Source organism: Mytilus trossulus, chromosome 3 (assembly GCF_036588685.1).
Source record: "Mytilus trossulus isolate FHL-02 chromosome 3, PNRI_Mtr1.1.1.hap1, whole genome shotgun sequence".
NCBI lineage: Eukaryota > Metazoa > Mollusca > Bivalvia > Mytilida > Mytilidae > Mytilus > Mytilus trossulus.
Genome location: NC_086375.1, coordinates 91,644,030 through 91,652,878, shown reverse-complemented (window position 1 = coordinate 91,652,878; position 8,849 = coordinate 91,644,030). Strand labels below are relative to the sequence as shown.

General features: G+C 33.0%; 1 protein-coding gene across 1 annotated transcript; it reads right to left on the bottom strand.

Annotated features, from left to right (window-relative positions):
- Nucleotides 1-2,699: 2,699 nt before the first annotated feature.
- LOC134711144 (uncharacterized) lies at nt 2,700-3,008 on the bottom strand. The gene has a single exon (XM_063571586.1). It carries the CDS (start codon nt 3,006-3,008, stop codon nt 2,700-2,702), a length of 309 nt encoding a protein of 102 aa, XP_063427656.1.
- Between the last annotated feature and the right edge of the window lie 5,841 nt (nt 3,009-8,849).

The following is an 8,849-nucleotide window of genomic DNA, read 5'->3' as shown; positions in this document are numbered from 1 at the left end:
TACAAAAGTGCGTCACAGATAAATTTCTAAAAAATTGATGTTAATCCAGATCAGGTTTATAATTATCGTATAAGATGTATTTTATAACAATTACAAAACTATTGATCTGTTAGAAAATAGCGAATTATTTGCACTGTCTAGCAATGTCGGCATTTCTTCTAAATCAAACTATATAACAACTAAACGACGCAAAAAAAGACCATAACATACAGTGTCCAACAATAGACAAATGTCAAGTTCAAAATCGCATAAAGTCAAATGTAATGAATAAAAAAAACTTCACAACTTGCATTTAACACAAAATTCCCTACACGACAAAACATTAAGATGTGTCACAGTCATCTCCCTGACTAACCCATGCATTCCAACGCTCTAATATTGACAGGTGATATCAGGGGTGCAAGAATAGATGACCTTTATGCATTGCTTAGAGTGACCATAGTTTCAGCGTTGAACAAAAAAGAATTGTATATGAAGTGCATGAAGGACCTAATTACATTATCACATTGAATTATATACTTTCTCTGACGACAATAAATGAATGTGGGTTTTCATCGTTGAAAAACTCTCGAAATGTAATAGAAATATTTGTCAAAAAAAATACTGTTTGGGAAAATGCATAACTCAAACTTCAGTTTAAGTAGAACAATGACACAAGACATAACAAAATTGACAAATATTGACCCTTGTTAAAAGTAGCATAAATCATGGTCTCAAAGAATTACTTCTTAAACATTTAAGCAAACAGTTTTAATGATTTACTTCAAAATCTTAAGATTGGTGAACTTATCTTTGCTTCATTTTTTAAAAGAATATGGTTGCGTCCAATATCTTAATTAACTTGTACCGTGAGATCTAGGTTTGTAAAAAAATAAAATGGGGAAAAACGTCCTTATTTTAACTCTCTTCTCTTGATATAATTTAAAACATTTTGTGACCATCAAAAGGCTGACACTTACTTGTTATTCATCTATATAAATGATATTTGAAAATCAGTTGATCGAATCTTCAGACAAAAACTTAATATTAGTCTATTCCTATTACCTCATCTACACCTATCTTCTTCATGCCGGTCGGTATTTAAGGCCCTGCTACATTCTTTCAATTTTACACGGTATTTAGCTGCTGTTCTTGCTGTAGGCCCAGCTGTTCCATCCAAGTGATGTTCTTTCAGTCTCTACAGTCCGTTTCCAGGTGGTTTTGGGACGTCCAACTTTCCTCTTTCCCTCAGGTTTCCATCTCAGTGCAACTGAGCATATTCTGTTGGTATCCATCCTTAGTACATGGCCAATCCATCTTCATCACCGTTCTATTATATCATCGCTTAGCTTCTTTGTTCTAGCTTTTATGTGAAGGTTTTCGTTGGATATAGTATCCGGCCATCTTATTTGCAGTATCTGTTTTAAACATCTGTTTCGGAAGGTGTTCAATTTCGTCTTGTTTTATTCGGTTGTTTTCCATGTTTCACATCCATATAGTAGGACTGATGTTACTAAAAGAGGGACGAAAGATACCAAAGGGACAGTCAAACTCGTAAATCTAATACAAACTGACAACGCCATGGCTAAAAATGAAAAAGACAAACAGAAAAACAATAGTACACATGACACAACATAGAAAACTAAAGAATAAACAACACGAACCCCACCAAAAACTAGGGGTGATATCAGGTGCTCCGGAAGGGTAAGCAGATCCTGCTCCACATGCGGCACCCGTCGTGTTGCTTATGTGATTACTAAGCTGTTAAATAACCTGACCTTAGTTTAAAATGACAGTACCGACGATCTCCATATTTTTCTTAGCGTGCTAAATTGGCCTTTAGCTTTCTTCAACCTGCTTTCCATGTCATGGTCACAGTCACCTTTTGTTGTTACTATTTCTCCTAGTTAAGGTGGTATGGGAGTCTAAAATAAAAATGATAGAATTTGTTCATACTTTGCCAAAACGTAGTATCTATTGATATATGTTGAAAAATATAATAAAAATGATAGGTCACTGCGCATTTTCTCAAAGCTCTTCATCTTTTATATAAGCTTTGGATTTCAAATATTTTGGCCACGAGCTTCACTGAAGAGACATGTATTGTCGAAATGCGCATCTGGTGCAACAAAATTGGTACCGTTAATTTTATTACTACCACTGGGTCGATGCCTCTGCCTCTGAGTTTTTCCCTGTATAATCCATACAAAATGTGTCATTTTGTCACGTCCTGTAGCTTGAGAACAAAAACAACGATACCAATTTTCTTGCACCAGATTCGCATTTCGACAATACATGTCTCTTCAGTGATGCTCGTGGCCAAAATATTTGAAATCCAAAGCTTATATAAAAGACGAAGAGCTATAATCCAAAAGGTCCAAAAAGTATAGCCAAATCCGTGAAAAGAATCAGAGCTGTGCATGAGGGAGATACATTTCTTAATTTATAATAATTTCTAATATTTTGTAACAGCAAATTTTAATAACACAAAAAATCCGTATTTTCATGCCAGTACCGAAGTACTGACTACTGGGATGGTGATACCCTCGGGGACTAATAGTCCACCAGCAGAGGATAGTCTTACAAATTGGTTCTTTTAAATGAAAATTCACATTAAATATTTGCATTCCTGCAACAAATTTTGCTGACTTGATAGAAAATCTGGACCTTTGGTTCTCTGTTTTTTACAATCCAAGATGGAGGAAGACACTCATACCACCTTAAGTGATGGTATCGATATCCCCTGGTTCTTTCTCATTTAACTTCACAGGGTTGTTATTTGTGGTGTTCATACACATTACTTTTGTATTATAGGTGTTAATCTTAAGTCCCATTTTGTTGGCATTCTCTTGAAGTTTATCTGTTTTCAGTTGTATGCGTTGGAATTTGGAAAACAGTAGTGCTAGGTGGTCAGCAAAATCAAGGTCCTCTAGTTTGGTGGTAAATTTCCATCTGATTCCTGATTCATGATCTTTAATCGTTTGTTTCATGCCATAGTCAATGGCTAATACAAATAAGAAACCAGACATCACACATCCTTGTTTTACTCCCGTTTTTACTTAAAACCATTCTGTTTGTATTCCTTCGTCTATGACTGCACACTCAAGTGAGTCGTAAAAGAGTTTTATAACTGTGGTGAGTTTGTCTGGGATGTGGTAAGCTTTTAACATGGAACATAAGCTTTCACTGTTGACAATGCAAAATTCTAAATCTGTTTCAATTCGTTTGCAATTTATCATTTTCAAAACAGACTTATTTTATCCAAACTACCAACTCATGTTTGATTTCCTGAAGACATTGCTGGAATCTATGTGTATTATTGTATATATCCTATCTTTATTGTTTATTCATATGTGCTTCAATCTTATTTTTATTGTTAATTCATATGTGCTTCAATCCTATCTTCATTTATAATTCTATTGAGCTTTTATCTTATTTTCATGGTTGTTCAGATGAACTTCCATCATATTTTCTTGTAAATTCAGATGAACTTCCATCCTATTTTCTTGTAAATTCAGATGAACATTCATCCTAATTTTCTTGTAAATTCAAATGAACTTCCATTCTATCTTTATTGTTTATTCAGAGGAGCACCCGTCATATCTGTCTTATTAATTTGAATGAGCTTCCATTCTATCTGTCTCATTAATTTGGATGAGGTTCCAATCTACCTTTCTTGTTAATTTGGATGAGCTGCCATCTAATATTTCTAGTTAATTCAGATAACTTCCATCCTAATTTCTTGCTAAATTGGATGAGCTTCCTTGTCCTCTCTTTGGGGGGAATTCTGATTGGCTTCCATCCCATCATTATTGTTAATGCGGATGAGTTATCAACCTATCTTTCATGTTAACTCAGATGAATTTTCAAACTCTCTTTTTTGCTAATCCAGATGAGTGTTCATCCTCTCGTTATTGTAAAATTCTGTTGTTATTTCATCTCATTTTTCAAAATAAATTCAGATAAGCTTTCATTCTATTTTTATTGTAAATTCAGATGAGTTTTCAACCTATTGCTTTCATCCTATCTGTATTTGAAAAATCCTATATTGATGTTTAATTCGGATAAACACTCAACCTATCTATAGTGATTATTCGGATGTTTTTCCTTCCTATCTTTATTGTTTATTCGGACCAGCTTCGATTATATCTGTCTTGTTAATTCAGATGAGCTTTCACCCTATCTATCCTGTTACTTCGGATGTGCTTTTCATTCTATCTTAATTCGGATTTGCTTCCACACTATCAGTTTTGTTTATTGAATCGTAAAAGATCTGGTATTGGATCGTGTTATTTCTGCTTCAAAATCTGTGAAAAAAGTGCTGTATTTTCAAAAGATGGGAGAAAGTTAAAGAAAATTTGCAGTACTTTTTTTTTAAATAACACAAAAGACGACATACAATCCTGTAAGAATAATTAAGAAAATAACAAGTGTTTTGTGCAGCAACATAAAGACTTTTGATTTGTCTACGCGTTACACTTGTATTCTCCATGCTCAATTGAAAGATCGACTTCAATATCTCATTAAGCAGAGCTTTTTCTATAAATTTCCTTCCAATATATTGATGATGTTTTATCATTGAATAACCCATATTTCAGCCAATACTTACATCTCATATATCCCAGTAGACTTGAAATTAAGGATACTACTGATACTGGAAGGCCTGCTTCATACCTTTATCTTTTCCTCAATATTGACGCAGATGAACGACTTCACACAAAAATCTATGATAAACGGGACGATTTCAACTTCCCAATTATCAATTTCCCATTTATCAACAGTAACATACCCTCTGCCCCTTCGTATGGTGTTAAAATATCTTAATTGATACGTTATTTTCGTGCTTGTTCACACTATACGGACTTCATATACAGGAGTGTGCTCCTTACGCAGAAACTGTTCCAACAAAGTTATGAGGAGGACAGATTAAAATTGACACTCCTTAAATTTTACGGACACCATCACGAATTGGTTGATCCATATGATGTGTCTTTGACCAAACTAGTTAAGGACATTTTTACCACATGTTAGATTGTGGTTTGTCATTACGTCGTCTAATCTTTTAATTATCGAACGTGACTTGTTCCTGATTGTGACTGAATTTGCATTGCTGTAAGACGTGTAACGGTACTTTTCTATCCAAAACTCATGTATTTAGTTTTGATGTTATGTTTGTAATTCTCATCGGATTTTGTCAAATGTCGTTGCGTCTTTACGGTTATATTCATGTGTTATGGTAAAGAAAATTAATCACCGCCCTCATTTTTTATATTTTATTTGATTCAACGTAATGTGTACGATGTATTACGTTTGCAGTTTGATTCAGAATTAACCGGACAAAGTATATAGTTTAATTGCGACCTCAATTTCATTGTTAATAAATGTAATATCAGTTTTAAGTTCAAATATAATCTTAAATCAATCCTAATTCTATCTTTTTTTTATATATAGTTTTATTCATTCAAATGTGACGTCATTTTTTGTGTGCTGTTTTACAAATTCAAATGTGACGTCATTTTTTTGGGGTCTTTTTTTTACAATTTCAAATGTGACGTCACTTTGCGTTGAGGCCTTGACTAATTCAAGTGTGTCTACTTTTTAAGTTGGATTTTGTCGGTTTATGTAATGTATCTGGTTGTTTTCTGTAATTAGTCTATACCTTTATATAGTCATTTTATAAAATTTACTGTTTGCAAAAGTATAAATTATTCTGAATAATAGGGATGTTCTGGTCCAAAACGTAAAACCCTTGCCGTTTTTGGCACAACATTTTTGAAGTTTTGGTTCTCGATGCTGTTCAACGTTTTACTTGTTTTGGCTTTTAAACTTTTGTATCTGGGCGTCACTAGTAAGTCTTATGTTGACAAAACGCACTTCTGGCGTATTAAATTTTGAACCGTGCTGGTGCCTTTTGTTTGCTAATATTCGTGTGTTTCTTTGTCAAATATGTTCTCCTATCTATTTATATTGTGGTCATGTAATGTTGTGTTGTAATTTTAATGTTATATTTAACATGGCAATTAAAGATGAAGGTTTGGCATGCCACATAACAAGGTTCAACTCACCCTTTTTTTCTTTTTAAAAAATTTCCTGTACCAAGTCAGGAATATGTTCATTGTTATATTATAGTTCGTTTAAGCGTGTGTTTAATTTTAACGTTGTGTTTCTTTTGTGTCGTTTGTTTCCTCTTATATTTGAGTGTGAATTCACATTATTATAAGACGTGTCACGGTACTTTTCTATCCCAAATTCGTGTATTTAGTTTTGATGTTAGTTCGTTTCTGTTTGTGTTACATTTAATGTTGTGTCGTCAATCTCCTCTTATGTTTAATGCTTTTCCCTCGGTTATGGTTTGTTACCCAGATTTGTGTTTTGTCCATGGATTTAAGAGTTTTGAACATCGGCATACTACTATTACCTTTCTTTTTTAATCTAAAATGGTAATTGGAAAATAATATTTATTGTGTTTCAGAAAGTCAAGTTAAATAGAACTTAGCAAGCAGGTTCATAATATTTTTGAAAAAGCTAAAAACACAACTAAATGGATCGTGAAAGATCATTCAACGCGTAATATTGATCGTGAAAGACGATGCGTGACCAGACTCAATAATCAGATAACAACATTTCTTTTATCAATTAATATACATGTACTTGTAAATGGTAGAAGCGTGTTATTTCTTTTCATCTTAATAAGCAATTAAAACTCGACCATATTAACAGTAAAGATAGGTTAGAAGCACATCTGAATTAACAAGAAAGATAAGATGAAAGCTCATCTAAAAAACCCAAGAAAGATAAGATAGAAACCTCATCCGAATTAACAAGAAAGATATAATGGAAGCTCATTTAAATTAACAAAACGATACCAATAAACTCATCATAGATACCAGGAATTAAATTTTACACTTACGCCAGATGCGCGTTTTGTCTACAAAAGACTCATTACTGACGCTCGATTAAAAAAATGTTTAAAACGCCAAATAAAGTACGAAGTTGAAGAGCATTGAGGACCATAAATTTTTTAAACGTTTTGCTAAATACAGCTAAGGTAATATATTCATGAAGCCTTAGTATTTCAAAAATTATAAGTTTAATAGTTAATTTATCATTATGAACATATCAATGATAACTCAAGTCAACACAGAAGTGCTGGATACTGGGATGCTGATAACCTCAGGGAAATAAGCAAGCTCACCCGAATAAACAAGAAAATATGAAACTCAACCGGACGAAAGCTCCTCTGAATTAACAAGTGAATAGGATGGAAGCTCATCCGAAATTACAAAAAAGATCCGATGAAAGTTCATCTGCATTAACAAAAAGATCCGATGAAAGCTCATCCGAATTAACAATAAAGATAGGATGAAAGTTCATTCGAATTAACAATTAAGAAAGGATAAAAGCACGTATAATTTAACAATGAAGATAGGATGAAAGCTCATCCGAACTGACAATTAAGATAGGATAGAAGCTCAACCGAACTAGCAAAAACGAGAGGATGAAAAAAGATATGATGGAAGCTCATCCGAATTAACAATAAAGATTTGATGAAAGCTCATCCAAATTAACAAAAATGATAGCAAGGCAGCTCATCCAAATAAAAAAAAATAGGGAAAAGATAGAATGAAAGCTCATCTGAAATAACAAGAAACAGACATGGTGTAACATCGCTAATGATGATTTTCTTCTCTAGTTAAGGATGTGGACACACACCGTGTAACACCACCAATGATGATTTCCTCCTATAGAAGAGGGACGAAAGATACCAGAGGGACAGTCAAACTCATACATCGAAAATGAACTGACAACGCCATGGCTAAAAATGAAAAAAGACAAACAGAAAAACAATAGTACACATGACACAACATAGAAAACTAAAGAATAAACAACACGAACATGGTTCGTGATGTGAATAGACACACTGTTACACCACCAACTCCTGTAATATCTGATGTGGACTGATGATGATTATTTTCTTCTGGCATGTTGAACGTAGTCAATGTTTTTGACGGTTTTGGTGACATTATGATTTGCTGTACATATTGGCAATCATCTATTTTAAAAATACACCATTTGTACAGTGGGGTTGTGGTGTACACAGCTCAATTCAATTTGTTTTAAATTCTAAGTTAATTCTTTTTATAAAAGACAAAGGTATTTTTATGGAAAGCTCTTTTCTATCCTTTTATGAAGTTACATAAAATCATTTGAAAATTAAACTTCATAAATTAAGCAGTTATGTTGTAACTATCGAAAGGAAGGAAATTGATCGATAGTAATCAGTTTTGTTTTCGTATTTAGTATTCCCAGTTAAAGTGAATAGGGATAACTTTTTTTTGGAACTGGATTCCTAGAAAAATATACTGAAAAAATCAAGTAAAAACAACTTCTACATTTGATTAATATTAAAACTTCCGAGCAAACTGCTATTTTTATAGACAAATTATATGTACTACAAAAAACGAATGGTGCAATTTAAATGAACCAGTTAAATCATACAAATTAGCAGATCAATAGTTAACCAAACAAAGCAAGTCTAACATATACACCTTTACCTTCATGAATAAATAATTGAATATAGCTTCTGTAAATCGATTAAACAACCTCGCGCAAATGATCGTTTTGCAGTCTCCAATAATAATTGATTCAATCATGCAAATATTTTAAAATCATATTTTTAAAATTCCCTTTACAGCTACATTTTACATTGATTGAAAGAATTGATAAAATTTGCCAAGACTTTATCAGAAACGGTTACGGGTGTGCGACAATAACAATATAGGCGACGTTACCATAACAACTAACATCATATTATTGTAGAATGGCTGCGAATTAGCAGTATCAAACGAACTTGTCAGGTGCTTCGTCAC

What these genes read in the sequence shown, in the direction of transcription:
- LOC134711144 (XM_063571586.1), bottom strand. Translation starts at nt 3,008, where the DNA reads ATGTCTGGTTTCTTATTTGTATTAGCCATTGACTATGGCATGAAACAA.